At 37.0% G+C, this 27367-nt stretch overlaps 1 protein-coding gene across 1 annotated transcript; it reads right to left on the bottom strand.

Moving 5' to 3' along the window:
- Positions 1–18562: 18562 nt before the first annotated feature.
- LOC149173502 (putative E3 ubiquitin-protein ligase XERICO) lies at positions 18563–19799 on the bottom strand. Its single transcript, XM_089424628.1, has one exon. The coding sequence runs from the start codon at positions 19678–19680 to the stop codon at positions 19111–19113; it is 570 nt and encodes a 189-aa protein (XP_089280754.1). The 5' UTR covers positions 19681–19799; the 3' UTR covers positions 18563–19110.
- Positions 19800–27367: the final 7568 nt, after the last annotated feature.

The following is a 27367-nucleotide window of genomic DNA, read 5'->3' as shown; positions in this document are numbered from 1 at the left end:
TACAGTCTCTAGAAGTTGAAGCTTACAACAGAATAACACTCATCAACCTGATTACATCTTTCTTTTAAGTATATATGGAGGTTGACTACAAAATTGCTCTGCATGCCCATGCGTGGAGGGATCATAACTGACCACCAACTGCATTTACAGTTAGATATGGGTACTCTGCTACAATATGAATGTTTTAATGGACAGAATGACTTTTACTGGTACTTTGTTATCCTTCATAAAAAGATGAAGTATTATCTGAATAAATTTCAATAACTGCTGCAGTCATTGTGCTGGAAATGATCGTCCTTCTCATCCTTGACCGTGCTATTCCTTGAATATGGTAGTGTTGGCATTATGATGCATGTGTTGTACTTGATGGCAACCCTCTCATAGAAGAACATCTCACTTATGTATAACTGGGTGAATCTTCAGAAGAGATATCAGATGTGACTGATGGAGGACAGCTCAAAGGAATCAGATGATAGTTCTAAGTGTGACAAGTTAGCTTTGTCATCAAGTCCAAAGGGGGAGATTGTTGGCATTATGAGACAAGTGTTGTCCTTGATGGCAAATCACACAGATGACAGATTATAGTGCAGCAGGTCAGTAGCAAAGAATTGATGATCAGACTACAAAGAATGAAGAAAGAAGAGTATATACGCAGATTCATTATATACCAAGTAGGGCATACACGCAGGTTCACTATATACCAAGTCGCGTATATGCAGGTTCGCTATATACCAAGTAGGTTATACACACAGTTTCATGCACGAAAAAGCGCGTACATGTCGGAAAGCTTACTTTTGGTCCATGGTAGTTATTCCTCGGTATTTGAACCTATGGTTTTGGACCATGGTATCTCGACAAGTGTGTTGATCCCAAGTATTAGGCTCTTGGTATTGATTTATTATGGTTTTGGACCATGATATTGAGCAAGGCCTAAGACTATAAAAGGAGAAGAAGATCATTAGGCAAGTGCATCAAGAAAGTCTTGAATATCTGATGAAGTATGAGATCCAGTATGCAGGTTATGGGTTTATGATACATTGCTTGATCTGAGCTAAGGTGGGATCTCACCGGTTGATGGAGAACAAGATCTAAGGAGAGATCGGGATCAAATGGTTTGAAATGAACTATCTCTATATGATTGATTATGTTTATTCTAGATCTGTATACTGACGCATGTAATGATCTGAATTGGGTATAACTTAAGTTTGAAATCGCTGCAAGTCATGATTGAATATTTATAGATTTGTACGCGGGTTGGCTTTGGTGTAAGCGCGTATGTATGCAGGTTGAGTTCATTGTAGTAGCGTATACCTTTTGAGCTATGATATTTGAAGTTACAGGTGGTTCTGATTGTTGAAGGGCTTTGATGACAGTTTAAAGGTGTCAGTATTCTGCATATCTTGTTTGGATGATTGTGTTTAGCTTCAGTATTGATGGATGAGAACTAATATTGGATCAGGATCATAATGACTCATATTTATGAGATCTGATGGACTAGATCTGGGTGCTAACACATATATTATCCTTGTATATGTCATGATCTGGTTATGTCTGAAGTCAGGAAGTGCAGCAAAGTTATGAATAAGTGATTAATGACATATACGCTGGTTCATCTTGATGAAGTTGCGTATACACGCAGGTTCGGCACTTCCAAGTAGCGTATGCACTCTGATGCATGATTTTGATAGTACAGTTGGTTCTGATTGTTATTGCAGAGTTCTGCTCTGTGTTCTGGTGACTGTGTTGTTGACAGGGTTTCAGTGTTTCAGTGATTCAGGGATTGATGATGCTAGTATTGATTGTTTTGTGCTTCAATGATATTTATGGGTCCAGTATGAAAATTTGATGAAACGTGGCCTTTCAGATTATGTTTTGTGCTTCAGGAGTATCCAGTCTGAAAATTTATGAAACGTGGTACCCGAAGGAGAGAAGATTGTAGGTTGGCGCCTACGTACTAGTAGTTTAGCTAGTACAAGAGCAAAGGGGGTTGGAGCTCCCTTCCAGGAGAGTCTGGAGAATGAGAGAAGGTTGTAGCCTTCTGCAGGTTGTAGCTTGCGTGCTGGTAAAGGACTGCACCAGTACATTATAAAAGAAGTTTCTTAATAAAGGAAGATAGAAACGAATTGCAGCAGGTGGTTTTCACCCACATTGGGTTTCCACCATATATCATGGTGTTCATGTGTGCTTCTTGTGTGTGATGATCTGTTCTGTTTTTACTGCACCTGCTTACTGTTCATATGGTTAATGAAGTTCTGATGCACCAACTAAAGATCAACATTTAATAGATTAACTGAATCATAAGTATTTTGGATATACGCTAGTTGCTTTAGACACAGCTGCGTATACACGCAGGTTCCCTTGAATGAAGTAGCGTATATGTATCTAAGTATGGAAATGAAAAAGTTTTATTGATCTGATAATACTGATTCACCCCCCCCCCTCAGTATTATTTCCAACAATTGGTATCAGAGCAGGTCCTTTGGTAGAAGCTTGATCGCTTGAAGGAGATCCGTGGAACGATGGGAAAGAAGCTTAAGAAGAAAGCACCTAAGAAGAAGAAGACATCTCAAAAGAAATATGACAGTGGGAGAATCGATTGGGGATTAGGTATAAGAAGCTCTTCAGATTCAGATTCAGATTCGGAATCATTTCAGAATGAAGATGAACTATCAGGTATGAATTTGCTATCCTCTGATGCTCCAGCTATCTATCCATTTGGAAAAGATGGAAGTGATAACGAAACAACTGGATGTGCTCTTATGGGTGAGGAAGAAGGATATCAAATAGAGGCAGAATTTAATAGGCTGGCAAACAAAATTAGTGAACAAGAGACACTTCTGAACATAAAGGATGGTGCCCTCGAAGAAGCTGTTACTAGACTAAAGGGCCAACGACAGTTATTCAAGGACAGATATCAAAAGTTACAGGATGAAGTAACATCTCTAAGAAATGAAGTCATTGAAAAGAGCACAACAATCAAGGAGCTTAGAGGTCGATCCAGTTATTATGAAAGTCTTGAAGCTACGACCCTCTCGCTAAAGGAAGAACTTGAAGAAACAAAGAAGCAGAATAAAGATCTACTCCAAGCTATTGAAAAACAGGAAAACGAAGTTATCATCTTAAAATCTCAACTGGAATGTGCCTTCAGAATTCATCAAATGCAGCAGAATGTGAATGAAGAACAAGAAAAGGAGATTCTCAAACTGAGGCATCAGTTGGAAGGAGGAAGGAAAGCAGAAGAAGACATGAAGAAGAAATGTCTAGAAAAGGAAGAAAAACTTCAAGTTGAGGTAAATATCTTGAAAGGTAAATTAGAAGAAAAGGATAAACTATTACGATTTCAAGATAGTACGAAAGCCTTGGATGATATTCTTAGTAGTCAAAGGTCTCCTGCTATCAAGACTGGTCTTGGTTTCCATGAATCTGTTGAAGGTGAATCTAGTTCACAAGGTGAGGCAAGGAACTCTAAAGAGAAATCTAAAATGATCAACAAGGAGTTGAAAGGTCAACCCCATCAACAATCAAGGAAAGAGACTCCTCAAAGAAAATATCTTACTCCTAACTATGGTCGGCCATTTACTCAGATGAATAATATTGAATGTTATGAATGTCATAATCTTGGACATGTTGCAGCTAGATGCAGAAGAAGGATGGTTCAAGATCATCACACAGAAAGATCATCACATTCTAGGTACTTCAATGGATATTGTTTTTCTTGCAATATGTTTGGTCACAAAGCTGCTGATTGCTACAGGAGGAATATGAAACATGTAAGATGTTATGCATTTAACAAGCTTGGACATATGGCAAAGGAATGCAGGAACAAAGGACGAACATCACACCAAAAGGAGAAAACATCATCACACTTGAAGATATGGAAGAAGAAGGAAGTACAGTCAGACAGATGTGGCACAACACAATGTACTCAGATACAGCACAACACAAACATAACAGACTCAGAGGGAGCTGAAAGTATAAAACTTCAGTATCCTGAATCTCATACGCAAGTTCCATAAAGGGAAGTCGCGTATATACGCGAGTTAGACACTGCAAAGTCGCGTATATGTCAGTCTGAGGAAAAGCAGTGGGGACAGGCTCAAAAAAAGGGTCTGATATGATTCAGTCCATTATTTGCTCTATTGGTTAATAGTTATAGTCCGCTGAGGATGTGTGGAAATGTTTTGATGTCTAGAAATGTTTTGATCCTAACTTGATGATGATGATGTCTTGATGCTTATTGCTGATATATGCATGATCAGATCTAACAGATGGCACAGGTTGAAGGGGAGCATATGCCTTTAATAATGCATTGTTGGCATTATGGTTAATAGCCTTGGTGATGATGTTTATATGGCTAAATGATATATCTTGCTATGATGTGGTTGTAAGTTGTCTATGATAAAATCTCATATGATGCTGGGGGTTACATAGTAGATATTCAGATCAGATTTATGGTTGATTCTTTGATGATGCATATATGGTGTTTACATGGTGATCTTCATAAGGATAAGGAGAAATACAAAGCTTGAATACACATCTTCCTCACTTGATGATGAGTCACTCATATACTGTTGTTGTCATATGCATAAAGATCATACAGTTATGATGCAGGCACTCATGTGGATAAGGATTGTTGCTATTGATGATATCAAGAAGTTTTTTCAAAAGAGCTTGAGCTCAAGATACATAGTGTTGATACATGGATGACTACTCAAAGTTGCCTTGTTGGAGACATGATGATGAGTTCTTATCTATATGATGATAGGTTGATACTTACATATGTTGATTAATGCAGATGTTCCCAAGTAATGATACTTGGATCATGTAAATCTTGACGTTGATGTAATGGCTATGGTGGTTTCACATATAATGAGAATGATTTCATGATGATGCTTTAAAAGGAGAAGTTGACATCTATGTTCAGACATACCTTGTTACAAGACATTTACAGGTTGCTGATATGGAAATTTGTGTATGCGCGTTGAACAAGGACTATCCGCGTATATACGCTTTTTTATGTGGATACAGTCACGTTTATGATAATTTGAAGGAAATCAGTGGGTCAAACTCAGAATGAGAAGATTCTGATATGGGTCTGACAGAGACCATCTGGCACAGGTTCAGGGGGAGCAAATAAACTTCCAATGATGCATTGTTGGCATTATCTTAGAAGCTTTTGGTTCTAGTTCACATTTGTTGTTGGTTTCAGGTGGAACAAAGGCGAAAGGAGAACAGAAGGATCTCTTGGTTGCTGATCTGAATGGTGATTGACAGATGCTGCCGATATCAGTTATGGGTGACTTTCATAAAGTCTTGCTCTAGATATTTCGTCTCTAGGTCATATATCTCTTTTGTGATATCTCTTTCATGGTGTCAAGGTCATGTAACGGCCTATATTGGTTTCCCCACTATGCCTGGGATGAAGATGTAATGTTCTTGCTTTATCATGTGTAAACTTTTGATGTATCCCCACTTGGTTGGGTGGATGAGTCAATTCTAGTATATCCCCACGTGGTTGGGAAATGGATGTATGTATTGAGTCTGTTGGTGATAGGAAGGTCTCTTATGATGTATAAGTCATGGTTCTTCTTGAAGAACATCTTTTTGTAGATCTTGCCTTCAGTCAGGAAGAGCATGAACAGCACACTTCAACAGTACAGAGAATTGGCATGTACTCAAGGGGAGCATGGACAGATTGGTACACCTTGGCATATACAAAGGGGGAGATCATTCAGAGATTTCAACAGATATTCAGGGGGAGTATGGATAGCGGAATGTTTAACAAAGGAAGAGAACATCTTGGTCCACCCTTTGCCCTTGATGTCAAAGGGGGAGAGTAATTTGGTGTTGTTGCCATCAAGTCCAAAGGGGGAGATTGTTGGCATTATGATGCATGTGTTGTACTTGATGGCAACCCTCTCATAGAAGAACATCTCACTTATGTATAAATGGATGAATCTTCAGAAGAGATATCAGATGTGACTGATGGAGGACAGCTCAAAGGAATCAGATGATAGTTCTAAGTGTGACAAGTTAGCTTTGCCATCAAGTCCAAAGGGGGAGATTGTTGGCATTATGAGACAAGTGTTGTCCTTGATGGAAAATCACACAGATGACAGATTATAGTGCAGCAGGTCAGTAGCAAAGAATTGATGATCAGACTACAAAGAATGAAGAAAGAAGAGTATATACGCAGGTTCACTATATACCAAGTAGGGTATACACGCAGGTTCACTATATACCATGTCACGTATACGCAGGTTTGCTATATACCAAGTAGGGTATACACACAATTTCATGCACGGAAAAGCGTGTACATGTCGGAAAGCTTACTTTTGGTCCATGGTAGTTATTCCTCGGTATTTGAACCTATGGTTTTGGATCATGGTATCTCGACAAGTGTGTTGATCCCAAGTATTAGGCTCTTGGTATTGATTTATTATGGTTTTGGACCGTGGTATTGAGCAAGGCCTAAGACTATAAAAGGAGAAGAAGATCATTAGGCAAGTGCATCAAGAAAGTCTTGAATATCTGATGAAGTATGAGATCCAGTATGCAGGTTATGGGTTTATGATACATTGCTTGATCTGAGCTAAGGTGGGATCTCACCGGTTGATGGAGAACAAGATCTAAGGAGGGATCGGGATCAAATGGTTTGAAATGAACTATCTCTATATGATTGATTATGTTTATTCTAGATCTATATACTGACGCATGTAATGATCTGAATTGGGTATAACTTAAGTTTGAAATCGCTGCAAGTCATGATTGAATATTTATAGATCTGTACACGGGTTGGCTTTGGTGTAAGCGCGTATGTATGCAGGTTGAGTTCATTGTAGTAGCGTATACCTTTTGAGCTATGATATTTGAAGTTACAGGTGGTCTGATTGTTGAAGGGCTTTGATGACAGTTTAAAGGTGTCAGTATTCTGCATATCTTGTTTGGATGATTGTGTTTAGCTTCAATATTGATGGATGAGAACTAATATTGGATCAGGATCATAATGACTCATATTTATGAGATCTGATGGACTAGATCTGGGTGCTAACACATATATTATCCTTGTATATGTCATGATCTGGTTATGTATGAAGTCAGGAAGTGCAGCAAAGTTATGAATAAGTGATTAATGACATATACACTGGTTCATCTTGATGAAGTTGCATATACACGCAGGTTCGGCACTTCCAAGTAGCGTATGCACTCTAATGCATGATTTTGATAGTACAGTTGGTTCTGATTGTTATTGTAGAGTTCTGCTTTGTGTTCTGGTGACTGTGTTGTTGACAGGGTTTCAGTGTTTCAGTGATTCAGGGATTGATGATGCTAGTATTGATTGTTTTGTTCTTCAATGATATTTATGGGTCCAGTATGAAAATTTGATGAAACGTGGCCTTTCAGATTATGTGTTGTGCTTCAGGAGTATCCAGTCTGAAAATTTATGAAACGTGGTACCCGGAGGAGAGAATATTGTAGGTTGGCGCCTACGTACTAGTATCTTAGCTAGTACAAGAGCAAAGGGGGTTGGAGCTCCCTTCCAGGAGAGTCTGGAGAACGAGAGAAGGTTGTAGCCTTCTGCAAGTTGTACCCTGCATGCTGGTAAAGGACTGCACCAGTACATTGTAAAAGAAGTTTCTTAATAAAGGAAGATAGAAACGAATTGTAGCAGGTGGTTTTCACCCACATTGGGTTTCCACCTTATATCATGGTGTTCATGTGTGCTTCTTGTGTGTGATGATCTGTTCTGTTTTTACTGCACCTGCTTACTGTTCATATGGTTAATGAAGTTCTAATGCACCAACTAAAGATCAACATTTAATGGATTAACTGAATCATAAGTATTTTGGATATACGCTAGTTGCTTTAGACACAGCTGCGTATACACGCAAGTTCCCTTGAATGAAGTAGCGTATATGTATCTGAGTATGGAAATGAAAAATTTTTATTGATCTGATAATACTGATTCACCCCCCCTCTCAGTATTATTTCCAACAGGTAGCTGCAGATTGAATGTTGGGTACAGGATGATCTCTTCCTTCTTCACACGCACAAAACAAGTCGAAAATACTTAAAAATACATTGAAAACGAACAGGAGCCGAGACAGAACGCTGGCCATTGGATGGATTACGCAGACGATCGAGATCTGTTAGCGGGAGGCATAGACAACACTGGGACAATATCAGCCATCGAATCGCTTAAATGAACGGTGGAGATTCGATCTGAGAGGCTATCAGGCGGGTAGGCGGAAAGAAGGATCGTGGACTGTCGGATCATGATCGAGGAGATCCGACGGCTGATGGGCGACAGAGTTGAACACGCGTTAACAGGCGGGGAACCGTACCAGAAGGGCGGTAAGCGGTTTCCCCGCACCGCTCTTCGGGAATGGCGGTTTACGTACAGGGCGGTGCGATGCAGTAATATGATGACGCGTGGCAGGTAGGTTGGCGGGGGAAACCACTTTCCCGCGGGCTAACGAACGAGCGCTTTACGGGGTGAGGGCTTGCGAACACCGTCGGATGATAAGGCGGGATGATCAGACGGCTGAGAGAAAAAGGCACGGTTAATGCACATATTTGGATGATATGACAGGTGATGTGACAGATAAGGGGCGGGCCCGGGCTTCATTAAAGCTTAGGGTTATGAATTTTATTATATGCGCAGGGTTACGAAGGGTTAAAATTTTAGCACCGAGGTAAAACAAAAACATAAGTTAATATGGTTTACAAAGGACTATCGGGGTTTTTAAAAGGTTATAACACAAAAATGCCCACGAGTTGGAAAAAAGACTTAAGCGTGGTTATCAGGGGTTTTTAAAGTTAATATGGGGTTGATAGAAGGTAAGCAGGGATTTACAAGTTTTAAACAAAAAGAAGCCCAGGAGCCCGAAAAAGAGTTTATGAGGGGTTTTGAGGCCAAAACAGGGATAAAGGGGTTTAGAGGGAAATAAGAGAAAATGAAAGGGAAGGATGAAATGGAGGTAGCGGGGAAAATAGGGAGAGACCATGATAACCATTATGAACCATCTCTGAGGCAGCAACCAAGGACCAAACCTATTCCTTCTCCTGGAAAATCAGTAGCATGTAGCAGAGCTAACACTACCATCGCACTAGCTCGTTTATTTCCATTTCTGTTTGTAAGCATATTTCAGTATTTTACATTGATGAAATGAAGTATTATTTCCGTTGCATCTCTATGTTTATGGTTATCTCTGTAATTTGTTGTGTTCCTATTTAAATCCGGATTATTACAACATTTCAGTTTTCTAATAGTGGTTCAAATTCTAGTAATTGAACAAATTGCTAGCTCATAATCCAAGATAGTAAAAATTAAAATTTTAAATATTAAGTAGGGGGCTTCTGGGTCTAAAAGTTGAGTTGTGGTAAAGAGGCTTTGAACTCTTGTGTTTTTTCCAACATTATAATACAACTTGATAGTCATCCACTCTATTCTAATAAAAATATACAAAATTAGATATTATGGATTTTGTTTTATTATTTATATTTTTCATTGGGTGTTGTGAATGTTGATTTTATTGTGCTCACTCTAAATCCCAAGCCCTCAATCTACGTTAGACACATTTTAACATGGAAGTCTCCAATGAGTAGGCATAGTCAAAGTTCCATCATTGGACAAGGATGTTATCTCTATGATTAAAGTTTCACATAGTGGCCAAAGTTCCACCATCATACATTTTTTCCACTTCATCAATGCATTTCTCACATAAACATCATGCAACTTCTCCTTGCCTTCAAAAATATTTATTATAGCTCATAGTATATCATACAAAATATTAATAATTATGAATTTTTTTGAATAATTAATAACTAATCATGCAAAAAGCACACACATGCACCATTTCACCCACTCCACCACCCACTCTCCCTAACCTCCCTTGGGGTGAGGGTGTTAATGTGTGTGCTTCACATTATCACCTCTTAGGAGGTAGTTGGTGGGGAGTGAGGGTGTGAGTTTGCATCTAAAATATCAAATATAGTAAATATAGTGGAGCACCATAAATTATCAAAGAAAAAGGAGGAAAAAAACAATTAGCATTGAATAAAAAAAATACATCTTGTGCCCAAATTAACCTTTGAATGCCACCCAATTGAGAGAAGTGAGTCATCATCATTCTTATGCATAGTGACTTAGCAATTTTCTAGTGGCTCTTCAATAGGCACATTTGTAGTATAGAATTTCTCTATGTATTTAGTGGCAAATGTTCATTCTCTAAGATCATTAAGGGAAACTAGAGAATTTGTGACTCATTTAAAGAGTAGGATTTCTTATAATTATGCCCATGACATGGCTAACCATGAAATCTTATGGTGGTCTCTACTAGTTACCTACTTCATATGTGGAAAGGATTCTTGCCACTACTGTTGTGAGCACCTAGGAAACAACATATGATGATACCCTAGTCACAAAATAAGGAGAGCTAAAACAAGAAGTTAATCCTAAAAATATCTTCCTTCAATGGGTTAGCCATTGTCTAAGGTGCTTAAGTGATCTGGATTTAAACAGAAACACAAAAAATTACAGATATAACCATAAATACAGAGATGCAGCATAAATAATACCTCATTTCATTAATGTAAAATACTGAAATATGCTTACAAATAGAAATGGAAATAAACCAGTAAGAGCGATGGTAGCTTATCTCTGAGAATAGATGTGGCGGCTACATGCCTCTGAATTGTGTTACAATGAGGCCCGAAGGCCTATTTATTGTTGAGAAACAATGGAAAACCCTAAACATCCAAAAACCTAACCCTAGGAGATGAAGCGCCAAACTATGGGCCCCGTTTGGGTAAATTGGTACATCAACTTCTCAGGGTCGTAACTTTGGCATACGATCTCTGTTTGATGTGCACAATACCTTGTTAGAAATATCTATCTGAGGACTAAAACTTTTGAGTGTGAAACATTAGCCTATGGACCCATGTTGCTCCCAATTTTCCCAAAAAAAGTCATTTAGGGCCTCAAAACAGCTCCGGAAGTTCAAGACTCGAAAAAACTGCCAAAAATAGTAATTTTTGCTACAATTAAGGAAACTGAAAAACTGAAAGAGACAGTTGTGGGGGTCCAAGTGGGATAGTTGGGTGGCTACCAACATCCACCTGGATCATTCCCCCCCCCCCAAGAAGCAATGGTCCCCATTGCGTTGAGTTCCTCCATGAGATGAGGAAACTTCTGTTGAACTTGGTCCTTGGTGAGCTCTTCTACAACATCTAATGTGTCCAGTAATGGTGGGAAGCATGGTCGAGGGCATTCCACATTGAACACTCAGTGCAAGCGAAAGAATGGAGGAATGCTGTGCTCCAAAGCATTGTTTCCCACAACCTTGGTAATGGTGTAAGGACCATATCGAAGTGGTCTAAGCTTCTGATGGGCTCTTGTAAGACATTCTTTCTGTAGATGCAACCAGAGTTTGTCGCCCACTTGAAACTTGTGTGGTACCTGATGTTGATCATGTCGCTGCTTGCACTTGGCATTTTCCATAATGGAGCGGCAATATATCGACCCGTTGGGTAGAAGTGCTCTGGGTGTCAGATCGAATGAATGCTTGACCTGACAGTGCAACAGTATCCCTGTGGGTGAAGAGAAGATGTTCCTATATTCTTTCATGACCGTATCCATCTGTTGCTGCTGCGTGGAGGAACCCTTCGCGAGGATCATGGATGTGGCGACGATCTTCCCCTTACTTTGGGAGCGAACCAGACAGAAAATGAATTTCCTAGTATGGGAGATGATCTTGCTACATTTCTTAGTAGAGATCAAAGAGGTGGCAATAGGTGGGGCTACCTCCGGTATCTTGTATAATGAATTACCCAAAGAAATAATAACAGTGTGAGGCCTTAACTCATACACATCATGTTGCTTCCACAAGTATGGTTGGCCTAATAATACATCACAAACATCAAGAGGTGCAACATCACACAATACCTCATTTGTGAAGGGCTTAATGTTGTAGGGAAGGCGACACTACTGGCGAACTCGGAGATCTCGCCTTTGGTGAAGCCACCTGATGCTATATGGCTGTGGGTGTGGTGTGGTCGGTAGGCCCAGCCACTTCATGACCTCTGCTGAAATGAGGTTCTTTTGGCTCCCACTGTCAACAATGAATTACATCGGCGAACCCTTCACCCACATCTGTGAGTGGAAAAGACGCTCCCCCTCCTCTAGATCTTCGGGCTCATTCTTCTGGACCTTGGCAGTGGCAACAGTGGCGCTGGTCTCCGCATCAATGATTTGCTTCCCTTTATCATTCCTCTTGTCGGGTTCTTACTTAGGGTCGGAACATGTAACATGCATCTGATTCTAAAGCCTTCAACTCGGCCACCAACGACTGCTTGGTCTAACACTCACTTATGTTATGAGTGGGGATCTTATGGAACACACACCACTTTCCTGTGTCCTTCTTTGACTTCGTGGTGTTGTTATTTTCTTGCAGCTTCGACGGGTTGTCTTGGGTCACCCCGTCTTGGCTTTGTCTTTTGTTCTTTGGATTCACAGATCCAAAGTATCGCTTCTTTTGTTTAAACTTTTGCTCGATCTTGATAGTGTATTGATATACTGTGCTGAGTGAGGAGATGTCCAGGAACTCCATCTCGTCCTAGATGTATTTGTGTAGGCAGCCGCGGTATTTGAGTACCAAATGCAACTCATAATCATTGATACCCAACTTTGTGTGAAGGGTATGAAAAATATTTGTGAACTCTGGCACATCTTGGTCCCTTCCCTGCCGCAACATGGTCCACTTTATGTATTTGTCCTCATAGCTCCTGACAGGGTAGTACTGCTCCTTGATGGCATCCCGGAATGAATTCCAAGTGGTTGCGGCTGAAAATAGTGAGCCTGTACTTTCATCCTTCCGCTTGCAGTAGGTTTCTCACCAATCCTTGACGTGGGGGGCTGCTTTGAGAAGTGCAAAAGTGATCTTTTCCCGGTTGGAAAAATCATGAACAGAAAAATAACCATCTAGCAAATTTAACCATTTATCTATGGCATTTGCATCTATCTGACCCTTAAATATGGGGATTTCAAAGTTAACTTGTACCTTAAAGGGTGTGGCATTTCCATCGTAGCTATTGGAAGAAGATGTGTCGCCCCTGGGTAGCCGTTGAAGGATCTAGGCAAAGTTTTCCATCATCGCGTTCCTTTGTCACTTGAGGGCTTCTTTGAGCAAATTTTGATAGGATCTCTTGCCCCCTCGTCTTTCTTTTCATCCACCATGGGAGGTCGTCCGGATTTGCGAGGTTGGTCTTGCAAGGGTTCGACCAGTTCAAGCCCTAACTCCTTATATCTCGACCTCGTAGGGGACATGCAAAGAAAAACAGAGAAAGAATAGACCCCTCTGATACCACTGATCCGAATTTAAACATGAACGCAACAAATTACATATATAACCATAAATACAGAGATGTAGCAGAAATGATACTTCATTTCATTCATGTAAAATATTGAAATATTCTTACAAACAGAAATGGAAATAAACTAGCTAGGGCGATGGTAGCTTATCTCTGAGAAGAGATGTGGCAGCTACATGCCTCTGAACTGTGTTACAATGAGGCTCGAAGGCCTATTTATTGTTGAGAAACAATGGAAAACCCTAAACATCCAAAAACCTAACCCTAGGAGATGAAGCGCCAAACTATGAGTCCCATTTGGGTAAATTGGTACATCAACTTCCCAGGGTCGTAACTTTGGCATATGATCTACGTTTGACGCGCACAATACCTCGTTAGAAAGATCTATCCAAGGACTACAACTTTTGAATGAGAAACATCAATCCATGAACCCATATTGCTCCTAGTTTTCCCAAAAAACGTCGTTTAGGGCCTCAAAATGGCTCCGGAAGTTCAAGACTCGAAAAACTGCCAAAAATAGTAATTGTGCTACAATTAAGGAAACTAAAAAACTGAAAAAGGTAGTTGTGGGGGTCCAAGTGGGATAGGTGGGTGGCCACCAACATCCACCTGGATCATTAAGCTCCATTGCCACATTCTTTACATCACATTGTATCTAAAGGGAAAGTTGTTCTTGACCAAATTCTTGCTCCAATGGGCCAAATGCTATCAAAGGTAGTTAAACTTTGTCTCTGCATTCTTTTCACGGCCTAGATACAAATTGGCAATAAGTATAATCTTTTATCAATGAAATTAAAATCTAAACTAGCTTCACCACCAAAGATAACGTCAATGCAACTTTTGCATAAGAAAAGCATCTCAATGTAAATCATATGCTTTTCTTTGATAAGATCGTAAGTCTATAGGTGGTTATCCCCATGGCACCAAAGATGGGGAGATACAATAATTCAATCCACCTCCAAATAACCCTGTTTTTCTATAAATGACAAGCTTAATTGACTCTAACATATTGCAAAGAAGCATAAAGAAGAATAAGAACATCCAAGTGGGCCAAAAAATCATTTACAACTGAGCCATCATATAGTCACAGTGTAAGCAAAATTAACTTTTTAGAGTTTTCAAAGCCTTCTAAACACTCCAAGTCTATCATACCAAATTTAAAGCTTCTTAACCTTTATGTGCTGAATGTTAACCTCATTTATTGGAGAGTTCAACACATTTATATTTCGAAACTGATCATGGATTAATTCCATCTCTAATCCTTCTACCAAAGGTGAGCTTCAATGTAAAACTTAAATATAGTTTGGACTTATATTCATAATCCTTTCTATGATAATTTAGTTTATATTTCTTAATGTAAACTTTGTTTTGAGCTCCTTCTAGGAAACCCACTAGTTTTAATAAATGTCCATGCAAACATTAATGCATTTTTTAAAATGCCACATTACCAAGAACCAAGGGATCTACTAATGGCATCCCAATTGGTGACCAACAAGAAGAATGTTCATTGGAAAAATAAATCCTTTCTTTTTATAATTACTTCATCTTATCTTCTTTTAAAGTACCAAAGTGTTGTTTTTTGTGTAGCATTAGGAGGTATCCTCGCATGGCTAAATTGCCTTCAAATCGGCCTAGAAGAATATGCAAATTTTATTTTTATTAAATCAAGTCGGTCAACCAATCAAGAGATGTGTTTCTTGGGTTGTCACACCTCATTCGACTTGTATAAATAAAAAGTGATGTATCATTTCTCCACCAAGCAAGAGCAATTCTTTATCTCTCTCTTCATCGTTCTTGGATAGCCGCACGTGTGAACAGGAAGGCCAAGTTTGACTATTTTGACCAAGCTGATTTGACCTCTGTTAGACCAAAATTTGATTGGGCATTGACCAAAGTTGTTTGACTATAGGAAGGCCGCACATGCATACTCTTAACTATAGACCATAGGGTTGACCGTAGACTACAGGGTTGACTGCAGTTGACCATAGGGCCACAATTTGATCGCATGTCTATTTGACTAGTTTTGAATTTCTGATTTTTCGCTGGTTTGACTAGCATTGGCCAAGAAATGTTTCGACCAAGTTTGACTGGTATTTGATTTGGATTATTGCCACAGATTTCTCAACAAATTGTTGATTTGTTGAAACTTGTTGAAGAATAATTTATCCTAAGAAAAGTTGTTGGGTTTTCTCCAAGGTTGGGTTCCTCCAAGGTAAAATTATTGTCTCTTTTGTGCATCACTGTCTTTCTGTGATCTTTATTGTTTCCGTTTATTTACTGTTGAGATTTTTTGAAGTGTAATTATTCAATGATAATAGTGGCATAAAATAATGGTTGAAAATCATTAGGAAATAATTACTTGGTAGGAAATTGTATTCTATTATACGTGTCATAAAATTTCAACACAAAGAACCAAAAGATATATATTAATGGCATCCCAATTGATGACACCAATAGGAATGTTCATTGAATGTTATCAATGTTAACTTACAAAGCTTTAGCCCTTGTGAAAGTATTTTTTATATCATCTCTCCATTACATTGTACTAAATCTATTAAGTACATTAAGTTTTCTTAAAAATGATTGAAGAAATGGTCACTCTCGCTAAGTGACTAATTTTATGAATTTCATGGTCTAAGTGTTCAAGGACAATTCATTAGGTTATACCTACTTCACAATGCATCTGCAAACAGTGCTCTGCTTCTCGAGGAAAAGAATATGCCATCAAAAGAAAGAGAGAAGCTGCCTCTCTTTCCTTTCTCTAGCATTTTCTAATCATTTATTACAAAAACTTGAACCTTGTTTCTTAGATTACACCACATGATATCATTAATGTGTGATCATTTGTTGCTAAACTTGAGACTTATTTCTTAAATGAAATTACATGATATTTGGACCTCCCAAGCCATAAAGAGAACAGAGGCATTTAATAAATGCCACGTTGTATATAAACCCGAGACTTTAAAGTCAGCTAACTTGTGTGGAATATTTAGAGTTGCATTAATGCAGACAGTTCTATATCTAATAGAATAAAATAACACCTTCCGAAGAGCAAATTCAATCATTTCTCTATCTACAATATCACAGGAGTTTAATGAAAGTTCCAAGCTTTGCAATCTACAATATCACAGGAGTTTAATGAAAATTCCAACCTTTCCCATAAGGTTGCAGGAAGTAACACGATAAGGTTGCAGGAAGTAACACGATAGCTTTAATGGATTCGTATTTCTAATGTATACTTGGTAGCTTTAAAGGATTCCTATTTCTAATGCTTTTTCCAGAAAACAAAAATCTATTTTATTCATAATTTGAATAAAATTTACATATGTACTTTCAGTGCTTACAAACTCTTCATGGACCTTGCTATCCCATGAATAAAGCAAAATTTACGTATGTACATTCAATGCTTACAAAATCTTCATGGACCTTGCTATCCCATGAATAAAGCCCCAGTTTGACATACACAGTCCTTAACTCCCTCAAGAAAGGCATATGATTCTTACTGTTACATTACACGAACAGAAAAACTGAAGTAAAAAACACACAAACTATTCCCAGCAGCCCTTTATTTAAGCAAACTAACATAAAGGCAAAAAAATACATACAAACTTTCAGTGCTTACAAAATCTTCACGGACCTTCCTTCCTGTCCTATGGATAAAGCCCCAGTTTGGCATAAACAGTCCTTAATAATCCTCGCCAAGAAAGGCATGTGCTTCATACTGTCACATGTATTACGCTAGAACAGAAAAAACTGAACAGAATTAAAGAAAAAGGGACTATTCTCAGCAGACTTTTATTTTCACAAAACTAACATAAAACCATAGAAGACTACCCATAAGGTTCCAGAATATGCATTAACTCAGAATCCAGTTCAAAGAATTGCAATAGAAACTCCAGACACAAATTCACAGGAATTCAGTGAAAAATTCCAAGCTTTGATATGGGGCCTGCAGAAGAAGACTTGGTAGGTTTAAAGGACCCCTATTTCCAAGCCATACCATATGCTTTTCTGCCCCCAATACTGATAAGCATATAAAGATGAAAATAACTTGCTTGACATCAAATGAAATTGGGATAAAATGATCATATTGGAATACGTTAACAGAAGACTGGTGGATAAGATGATAAAGCCTTCAAACCCAAAAAAAGAGAGTGTATTTTAGGGATATTAGGACTAAATATAATAACGCATTGACATCCAAATGAGTTAGTCCCCTGAAAACTCTGGTCTGCTGTGTCTGATAATTTTGTATTTAGACTTCAACAACTAGAGGATTTGCTTCAGTTGGTCCGTCAGGTTGTGGTCTAGTGGTTGAGACACGGTTTCACCATAACAATGTTCTAGGTTTAAACCCCAGCAAGCATAGAACCCTGTTCAGGTGCATCTGTTGGCCGAATTTGCCGGCACTCACAACACTAGAGCGAAGTGGGTTCAAGGCCTCCACATGAATAAAATGAACATGTTCACCCCAGCTAAGGTGATTGCTCCAGTCATATCGGTGCTAGGTGGCATTCTATTTTACAACTATGGTTTTTCGTGGGGTATGTTAACCACCAGACGTTCAGAGACTCGGCCTTCTGTGTTGACTGTTCTGTATTACTTTTGGATGTTTAATGAAATTTATCTTCGGCGGAACGGCGTAAATTAAGTATTAATGAATGACCAGAAAATAGACACAAACAATATACACAGGGGCTTCAAACCCAATTCATTGATAAAGATGAGTAAAAATATACAAGTGATCATTGTTCAAATATAGTGGAACACACAAATTTACCAAGACTCTTAATGATGGCTTCTGTTCTCTGAGGTCATCCAAAATTTAAAACTTTGAAAGTGGTTTGGCCTCCCATGGGCAGAATTCATTAGAGTATTACCAGAATGCAAAATACAGATACTTCGGCAAAAATCCATATACTTGTTGCATACACTACTTTAGAGAAAAACACAAGGAAAAGCTGAAAGGTCTTCCACATGGAGATGGATCCTTTACCGGGGTTTTCAACAAGATATCCACAATCATTAGTTTTTCATTCCCATTGCAATAGCTTGTTATATTTGCATTTAAACAGAAGCTGTTTCCACTGTAATGTTGTTGATCTCTTTCAAGAGCCAAACACAACAAAAAATATCATTTTTTTTTGGCTATAGCCCGTGAATTTGACAACTTGGATCTTGATGCCTAAACTCATCAAAAAAATCAAATTCCATGTTCAAATAGAGAGTAATACAAAGTTATTACAGACATCCCCACAAAACAGCCATAGATGGCAGAGCGGAAATCACCCGACTTCACTGCTCAGCCAATCCCATGGGGAATGCAAAATGATATCTTCAAAACAAAGTTTTTGTAATGGTGTGTATGCCATCCACTAACAGACAGGGCACACAATTTTTTTCCTTTTTCTTGGCTGATCGGTAGATCTCAGATCCCACACAGATCATTCCAGACCTTCTCAGGCCACCTTAGAAAACCTCAAGTACTGAAAAGAACAGCTTCTAAGTTCTAGGTCTTCTCTACATATAGGCTTTCCTGCTATATACAGAAGAAGTATTGACTACATAATCTTCAGAAAACAGGATTGCTTTCAACAGGAGAAACAACAAAGCATCCTGTAGAAACAAGCAACTTTCCTAAAGATTATTTACAAAAAAAATTTACAGAATCTCCAATTATAGACCCCAGATGACTGGATCAAGTGTTGAAGAATCCATCAAACCAGGATCCAAGAAATTCTAACTTTCAATCCATGTATGATGATAAGCCGCATCTTGGAAGGATGAACACCAGAATACCAATTCATCTGTAAGCTCTTGCTCCCTGAGCCTGATATTCTTGGCTGCTTCTTCTGATATCAGACATGATCTACACAAGGGACAGGTGATCTGCTGATGGTCCAGCCATTTATCAAGACAAGGTCTGTGAAAAAGGTGGCAGCAAGGCAGCTGTCTAATCTCAACCCCTTCCTCAAATTTGCATAAACAGACTGCACACTCAACATGGGTATTGTCACTACCAACAGACCCATCACTAAAAGATTGGAACTTTTTGATGGGTAGGCTCTGCCTTATTTCCTCTGCAACGAACTGCACCTCGGAATGGTCAGTACTGGTTGCAGGGCTATTCTCAGATGGGTAAGGCCATGATGGGTCGTTAAAGTCAGGTTCAGTGCCTGTGGTAAGGCCTACGATCTGAAGAAAAGACCTCAGGATGTCCTTGATAATGGCAAAAGACAGAGCAGTATTCACAATCAGAATTGGCAGGACTCCTTCAGAGACGGTGGTGGGAAAGCTTGAGAGACCCATGAGGATTTTCAGTCACACAAGGCACAACGAACAAGATCTGCATGAACAAAGAAAGATGTGAGAAAAATGAACACCTTAAGCTCCAACTCCATCTAAAGGTCATATAAATAGGGCAGACCCTCAGAGATTCACAAGGTATCAAAGACTTTTAACCATAATTAATAACAATGACCACTTCCAATATATTAAAATATTTGTATGGCAGAGGATAAACCACTTTTCACTGACAGTGGGGGCAACGCCCAAGTTTTTTTCTGTCCCATTAAGAACAAAACTGAGATAAAATGACATACATTGAGGAATCAATGAATTATTAGGACAAAATGCAATAGCGTGATAAGCTTATGTGGCACAACCCAATGTCCAATAAACAGATATATAATTACTGTGGAGATGAAAACCAATGAAAATAATAACCGTTGAGAAAATAACACTGTAAGTCTGACCAGCTCTACTATTATAGAATATTAGTACAACAATCCCAGAAAAGTATCTTAACTGTAGAGTCAAGTAAAAACAGAGAATTTTAATGTTTTACACACTACTACGAGGATATATCCCGTAATATGTCATTTACTGCAAAATCCAATAAATGGATGGTAAGTATTGCTAGGGCAGGACCCACTAAATAACACCAACTTTTAACGCATAACATAGTAAAAGATAAAAGTCATCGCTATAAAAACTAGCTGAAATGACCAACTTTCAAGGTAGAACACTGTAAATTTTACAAGCTAATTGGTATTCTAAGCGCAAAACCAAAACCAACCTTCTTTTAATATGGGGGCGAAACCAAGTAAAACCGGCTTCCTGATAACTCTGGAGCACTGTCAACAGCAAAAGAGAGACAATTATTTGATCTATCTTTAAGGGTAAATTTAAAAACAGGTAGAAATAAAATTTGTGTTATATTCATGACCATTTGAAAGTACTGTGACAATTATTTTATTTATCTTTTAAATTTAATTTAAAATCAAGTGGAAATATTTTTTCTCCGATATTCATTGCCATGTAAAAGAATGATAATTGTTACTTTATCTATCTTTAAGGGTAATTTTAAAACAAGGCACGACTAATTTTCCATTTGAAACCACTGTTAATAAAAAAAAAAAGTTAAAACAAACCATTCCATTTGTTTAAGTACATTACCTAATTTTAACGCAAACTGCACTGTAACAAATTTTATCCCATACACTTAGATATCAGTGGACACGTGTCTACACATTATCACATTAAAATAAAGAAAGTGTGTTCTGTAGTCTAAGTAATGGGGTGGGAAGCCTTCCTTATATGTATGTGTTTTGTGTGTAAAGGTGCATTGAATATATAAATAGTATAGTGAATTGAGTTCACTGCATATAGATATAAGATCAATCTCATTTAAAGCATGTGTAATAGTATTTTAATGTTAAATCAGTACATTGCGTATATTGAATGTAAATTGAGTTCACTGAATATAGATATAAGATCAATCTCATTTAAAGCATGTGTAATAGTATTTTAATGTTATATCAGTACATTGCGTATATTGAATGTAAATATTAGAACAATATCATCTAAACCTAATTGTAATATAAATATGTATATGCTCTATGTGTAAAGGTACACTGAATGTATAAATAGTGGCATTTTAATGTTACATCAGTACATTGTGTATATTGAATGTAAATATTAGAACAATATCATCTAAACCTACGTGTAATATAAATATGTATATGCTCTATGTGTAAAGGTACATTGAATGTATAAATAGTGAATTGAGCTCACTGAATATAGATATGAGATCAATCTCATTTAAACCATGTGTGATAGCATTTCAATGGGTATCTTGAAAGTAAATATTAAAACAATATCATCTAAATCCCTGTGTAATATAAATATGTTTCTGCTTTGTGTGTAAAGGTGATTTGAATATATACATGGCTTAGATTGTTATCATTTTACAGTCGTTTGTAATAGGAGCTTGCTCCAACAAAGCTTTTGATAATATATCTACCCGACCTTGTGAAAAAAAAATAAAAAATAAAAAAAGGTGCGTTGAATGTATAAATAGTGAATTGGGTTCACTGAATATAGATATGAGATCAATCTCATCTAAACCATGTGCGATAGCATTTCAATGTTACATGAGTACATTGGGTATATTGAATGTAAATATTAAAACAATATCATCTAAACCCACGGTATCATCTAAACCTATGTGTCATAGCACTTCAATGTTATAAGGGTACATTATTTATATTGAATATACATATTAAAACAATATCATCTAAACTCATTTGTAATATAAATATTAAAACAATATCATTTAAACCCATATGTAATACCACCTTAATGTTGCAATACTGTGGGATGCAGATCTTAAACTCATATAAATAACTAACATTAGCAAATATTGAAACTCATTATGTACAACCTTGAACTATGCAACTTTAGGGTGTGCATGGAGCTCAAATTTAAGTACACATACATAAATTCCAACCCTCCATGTATGTCCTTAAGATCTTCCAAGCTCTCATTGAGAAAGGAAATAAGACCTCTTTAGAACTTAAGAGTAAGTAAATTTATTAATGTCCAACAAATGATCATAAAAGTAAGTCAATGAGATTCAAGAAGAGTATAGCCAGTATGATTACAATGTGAGAGTGTAAAAGGCATCTCTTAGAAAAGTGCTAAAATTCACACACTCAATTTCGTCAGTTTATTTGTTATAGGTTTTGAGGAGGTATTTTTTTGGCTATTTTCTGGTTTAATTTGTCCAAAAATTCACATAGTCAGTTTATGTGTTATACATTTTCGTGTGTATTTTCTGGTCTAATTTGTTTAGAAAGTGGCAGAGATTTATTGGAATCACAAATTTGAGCTGTGAAATTTGTAAAATCTGAGAGCCCCAGGGGTTCTTCAAGGTGTTGAATCCATATATGTAATCAAACGCTGATTCAAGGTGTTGAATCCATATATGTAATCAAAAACTGATTTTAAATAACAAAAATCAAAATTTGACCAAAAACTTTTTGCCAGACAAAAAAAACATAACACATATTTAAAAGGGCGTCTACTGAGGTGGAGGATTGCCGGGATGGTAAAAAATGACCAGAATCTGGGCAAAAAAATTTCAACGAATCTTGCAGAAGCAGTGCTTAAATCATATTTTTGAGGGTGGAAATGGATTCCGCATCATCAAACCCTCTGGGGCACCCAAAATCTTAAAATTTGACAGATATAACATGGATTTACAAAAATCTCTGCCAAAATTTATCAAAATATTACCCGAATTTCTATGATTTTCAAGGCGAAAAAGCAGTCAACTTAAATTACTGCATATAGAAATTGTGATATAATACAAATACTCCATAAGTGCAGCAAGGTACAAAATAGTAATCGGTGAAAAGGGTTGATCTCAGGCTAGGACCAACCCAATCAGAGAGCTCAACGCACTAAGTACCTCCTGGATTCATGCTTTCAAAGTTATCTGGCAAGAAGTTGGTCCTGAAAAGCCTTATTCGGTTCGTCCTTTTTTACTACAGGGGTTGGCTCCTTCAAGGAAGCAGTAAGTTCCCAAAAGTATATATATTTTTGTCGGTGGACTTTTATATACGATGAGAGTACAAACCTTTTATATTTCTTTTCCTGGTGGGTGACCAGTTATCTAGCAAGAAGTTGGTCCTGAAAGGCCTTATTCGGTTCGTCCTTTTTTACCACAGGGGTTGGCTCCTTACCGGAAGCAGTAAGTTCCCAAAAGTATATATATTTTTGTTGGTGGACTTTTATATACGATGAGAGTACAAACCTTTTTTATTTCTTTTCCTGGTGGGTGACCAAACATGCATGTGCTCCAGACCTAATTTTTCTCTAAATCACAAACAGATATGTACACATTGAACGAGATATATGTATTATTATGCTTACTGTGCCATGTTGAGCTCCTCCAAGAAAGTCGCCTCCAAATATAGAAAACGGTACACTGCTTTTGAGCTGCTTGATGTTGAAGCTTGCCCACTCCTTTCCCCAAATGGGTGGCCACTGGATACCCCCAAAAAAACAACTTTATATCCACTTGGGATGTGCTAAAATAAGAGGCAAAGAAGCAAAATTTGATGACCCAATATGCTTTCTGTATTTGTTTTGTATTTGGGGCTATCTTCTGCACAATATTTTTATTGTTTCCTCAGACTCGGATGGTGGGGTAAATCAAAATTTCTCCAGACCCACTTCTGAAAAAGTATGGCAGAGAATATTTTGCACACCCCCACATCAATTCCCAAATAAAATACTAAGCACAGAGAAATAGATATGTCAGTTGAAAATATAAAACTGTTGGGAAAGTTACAGCTGAGATAAGTCTCGTCTGGTCAGATCAGATCTACAGATCTACAGCAGTAAATGGGTGATATACACAATGTATATACTGCTCAAGCACCCCATAAATCCTGGCCTCAAAATCGGAATAATTTCAGCACATAACGGATCGTTATAGATGTACGAAAGTTATCCGTATAACGAATTCTGTGGTGATAAAAATGGAGGCTCTGCCTTACATGTCTTCACGTTAATGAGTGTGCAGGTACATTATTTGGAAGTATCACATGATAAGACTAACGTGGGTGTCTAATAAACATAAGGTTATCATGAAAAATATTAAATTTTATTATTTATTATTGGGATGAGAAGTATGCTCCATTATATAAATGTAAAAGTTATCAAATATTAATTTAACACATTTTCATTAATTTATTTATTGGGATGAGGAGTATGCACCATTATATAAATGTAAAAGTTATAAAATATCAATTTAACACATTTTCATTTTGGTATGTTGTGTAAAATCTTTTAAGGTATCTTTCAAATCAACTTGGTTTGCTTTTGGTAACTAAAAAGTTTTTAGTTTAACATTTTGACCAAGGATTTATATTTTTTTTATAAAAGTTTTGAATTTTTAAGTGGGGTTAATTGTTTAGTTAATAGAGGATGTGGTTAATTTATTTTTTATCTTTTATCTAAGTATAATTTTAGTTAATTTTTAGATTTTTTTTGTTTAAAAGATCAAGACTAAGTTTTAATGTGAATTTATCTTGTATCAACAATTATAATAGCAAAATTGTTTTATCTAAAATTACTTATTTAACTAATTCATTGTTATAGAAAAGCATTTCAATGGACTAACTCATCATTTACGAATAATAACTTAGTTTCCCAACTTGTGAGACTTTGGTTTGCAACAACCATCTTAGCCTATACCAACCAAGATCTACTTCAATGATTAAACCCTACAATCTAGTGTGTGGCCCAATTTGTCTCAAACCTAAGCCTTTGCTATTTTGTTACCCAATTCATCTTAGGTTCTTTGTTATCCTTACCTCTCTTGACTTATGACTTGTTACCTTTTTTTTTCCTAACCCAACCATGCCCATTAAATCCACTCCAAAGGGCTCCACCCTTAATGGTTTACTTGAAAGACAATTAAGGCATGGGTCAAAGTTCATCATCTCTAAGGAATTTCCTCTAAGACAACTGTTCTTGGCTCCATGCAACTTCTTAAAACATGATTATCATCTTTCATTATGCTCAAGTATAAATTTCTTTAACAATCTCAATCTATTTAGAATGCATTTTAAATTAATCACACCATCAAATTTTTGAGCCAACATTTTGAACCATCTACTGTGGTTCATCCATGTCCTGAGGATGAACCACAGTAGATGGTTCGAACGGTTGGCTCAAAAATCTGATGATGTGATTAATCTGGAATGCATTCTGAATAACGATATGGATCACAGAAGTCTCAAATCAATAATCTCAATCTTCTTCACAAGATGCCCTTGTCACATCTACTTCAAATCAACAACAAAACTATTTTCTCATATCCATCCAAGGAATTGTTCAACTATTTATATGCTCTTTAAGATTTTTGAAGTGCAACCAAGTCTTGAAAACCATCTAAAGTGTTGTCCCATACTATTTACATGTTTTCTAAAGCAACATTTACTTTATCTAGACCCAATTGCTATAACAACCTCCATAAGTACCACATTGTTTTTATCAACTACTTTGTTTAAAAGTTTATTCAATAATATCATATGTTATAAAACCTTAATAAAAATGTCAACTTATTGTTGATCATCTATTAAGCTTGATCAATCAACTAAACACAATCTTTTTTAATCTATTTATTGGGCTAAGAGGGGCATTCTACGACATAATATGGGGGCAATGTGTAAGTATGTTTGTGCATGGTCAAAATATACCTAATGGATCATAAATTTACCTTCTACAAAAGTTTTTACCACATTAAAATTCCAAATTATGTAAAATTTTAAACATCTTTATTTTTTATGAAAATCAATAATGTTTCTTAAACCAAAAGAAATTTGGTTAATTTAATACAAGAACAAAAAATCCTTTAAGTTTTATATAAAATGGCTCCAAAATATTTTAATATTTCTTTTAATTAAATCTTGATAAGATGAATCTTTAACAGGAAAAACATCTTTTATGGATATATTAAAACTTTTAAAAACAAAAAATATTTCCTAATTGAACTTGTAATAAAAATTGTAATATTTGATTAATTTGATGCAATTTTATTATAATTTTGTTATCATGTCATGTAAAAACAACATTAAATCTAATATTAATATTAATATGCTTTAATATTAATATTACTAAATTTAATAATTTTGGATTAATATAATATTAACTTTAATATATTATAATATATATTAAATCCAAATATATATGGGAGGGAAGAACAAAGACCTAGAGTGATAGAGGTGGAGACATAGAGGGAGTGTAAGGGAGAGATGGAGATAAAGTGGGGGAGAGAGAAGATGAGTGAAGAAAGAGATGAGAGAAGAGGGAAAGAGAGAGAAGGGTGAGCGAGAGAGAGGGAGACACAAAGATGGAGGGGGGAGAGAGAGAAGGAGACAAGGAGGGAGATAGTGACAGGGCTGGAGAGAAAGAGAGAGGGAGTGGCAAGGGAGAGATGGAGAGAAAGAGTGTATGTTTGGGGTGAGATAGAAAGACAAAGAAGGAGAGAGGGAGAGAATGGGGAGAGAGAAGGAGAGAGCATGAGAGAGGGAGGGAGATAGTGATAGAGTTGGCGGGGTGGGAGAGAGAGAGAGAGAGAGAGAGAGAGAGAGAGGAGAGGGGGAGAGATAGAGGGAGGTTGGAGAGAAAGGGAGAGAGAGGACTTGAGAGAGAGAAGGAGAGAGGGGTGGAGGGACAAAGGGACAGAGAGAGATGGAGTTTTGCACTAAAAAATGAGAAATTTAATCTTAGACATGTTTAACATATTTAAAATGATAAGAAGGATTAGATGTTCCACATGTTTTCTATGGCTGCACATGATTGAAAGCAACTTAGATCCATCTTAACCTGAGAGGAATCAAATCTCTTTAGGTGTAAACCTTTCCTCATGTTTTGCACTCAAAAAAGAGGTTTGCACCTATAGAGATTTGATCCCTCTCGACATTTGATAGATCCGAGGTTAAAGCGAATCTAAGATTGTATAATCCATTTCAATCCAAAAAAATATGTTAAATTTTAGAATAAAAATATATTTGTTAATTAACTTATTTTTTCAAATTTATAATTCTTGTGACACTAATGAATTATGACGCTTATTTTTATAAATAAATGATTAATAAAATAAATACCTTGTAAATATTTATATTTAATGTTTTAATTT

This window comes from Pinus tabuliformis, chromosome 4_2 (genome assembly GCF_031772625.1).
Source record: "Pinus tabuliformis cultivar Carrire ecotype Pingquan chromosome 4_2, CPIR1, whole genome shotgun sequence".
NCBI classification, from domain to species: Eukaryota; Viridiplantae; Streptophyta; class Pinopsida; order Pinales; family Pinaceae; genus Pinus; species Pinus tabuliformis.
Note: the sequence above shows the minus strand (reverse complement) of the source record. Positions and strands in the feature narration are given on the sequence as shown.